Consider the following 1,507-nt stretch of genomic DNA (forward strand, 5'->3'; position numbering starts at 1 on the left):
CTGATATCTCGCCACTGTGGTGGAATTCTCAATCCAGGCGTATGCGTGAAATTGGCTTCTGGACTCTGCGAATGATAGAGTGCACCGTGTCCGACGGCACCCCACGTCGTTCGGACCGTCAGTTTTCCACAATCGAACTGGTTTCCGGATCGGTAGCGAAATTTGGCGGCCTCGTTGACGAGCTGCAAAATTGGGAAAAATTGAATTTCGCGGGAAGGATTACTGTAGTTGGAAACGGGGTTTTCTATAGATATCTAGACTATGGGTTACTGTAGAAGACTACTGTATGTGGGATATTTCATCGGGTTCAGGAGATTACTGTAGGGGGGTTACTGTAGGGGGATTACTGTAGTTTTGAAATTACACGAAATTCGTCAGAAACATACTGTAGTTCAGATGTAGACACTGTAGTTACTTCAGGCGAAATCAACGATAGCTTTTTTGAGATTACTGTAGTTTTCTTGGAAAAAAATTTGAAAAATCCGAAAAATTGATGTTTTTAAACGAATTTCAGCCAATTTTAGGTTGATAAACGTCATTTTTAAGCCAATTTTCGACTATTTATAGACAGCAACATCAATTTCCAACCAATTTCAGTCACATTTTAGGATGAAAACAGTCGATTCTAATGATTTTTGAATAGTTTAAGCTCGAAAAATGCTCCTTTCGGGTCAATTTTCGCTGCTACCAAGACATTTTTTACCTGATCATAAGCGGGGAAAATGTAGTCTCCAAACTGAATCTCGGCGATCGCCGTTGCTCCAGCGGCAGCCACTCCGATACCGAAACCAGCGATTCCTTGCTCGCAGAGTGGGGTGTTGAACACACGATCCTTGCCGAATTTCTTCTGAAAAACTTGACGGGAAATTTTCAGCGGGAATTTGAATTTTCTAGGTAATTCCAGAAATTTCAGCAAAAAATCTCAAATTTTCCAGCTCAAAATGCGGCGTTTCGGACTCAATTTTGAACTTTTTGTCTCCAAAATTCAATTTTTATAGTTCAAATTTATGGGTTTCGAGCCAAAAAATTCCAATTTTCTAGCTGAAAATTAGACTCATTTCGAGCCAAAATAGACCCAAAAATTGCTGAAAATAACGATGATTTTTTGGCTCACAAATTCAATTTTTCGATCCAAAATTCTCCATTTTTCATCTAAGAATCTCTAATTCTCGATTTACCTGAAGATCCAAACTGCATCTGAAGACACCTCCGAACGCGACGTCTTCACCGAACAGCACCGCCGAATCGTCAGTTTCCATCGCGATGCGCATCGCCTCGTTCACCGACTGCATCAGATTCATTTTCGTCTTTTCCATGGACTGAAAATTTAGGAATTTTAAGATTTTTTGGTTAGAAAAATGGAATATTCTAGATGATTTTTAGGCCAGTTTCAGCTTTTTTTTTGTGATTTTTGGATCGAAAATAGCCATCTTCCAGCTGAAATTTTATGATTTTTGGCATTTTTGGATTGGAAATCATCTCTTTTTTTTTCAATTTTTAAGCTCTA

The 1,507-nt window shown here is 39.0% G+C and overlaps 2 protein-coding genes across 2 annotated transcripts in view; one reads left to right on the plus strand and one right to left on the minus strand.

The window, feature by feature from the left end:
- Positions 1–1,507, plus strand: part of Cbr-tag-173 — a gene marked incomplete at both ends in the record, with an annotated part of 6,893 nt that overhangs the window by 2,317 nt on the left and 3,069 nt on the right. The window lies entirely within an intron of this gene.
- Positions 626–1,507, minus strand: part of CBG00293 — a gene marked incomplete at both ends in the record, with an annotated part of 3,057 nt that continues 2,175 nt past the window's right edge. Inside the window, 2 exons of the mRNA XM_045244140.1 lie at positions 626–847; positions 1,179–1,319. Coding sequence (XP_045100790.1) covers positions 626–847; positions 1,179–1,319 — 363 coding nt within the window. The remainder of the gene's footprint in view (positions 848–1,178; positions 1,320–1,507) is intronic.

This window comes from Caenorhabditis briggsae, assembly GCF_000004555.2.
Source record: "Caenorhabditis briggsae complete genome, chrI, whole genome shotgun sequence".
NCBI lineage: Eukaryota > Metazoa > Nematoda > Chromadorea > Rhabditida > Rhabditidae > Caenorhabditis > Caenorhabditis briggsae.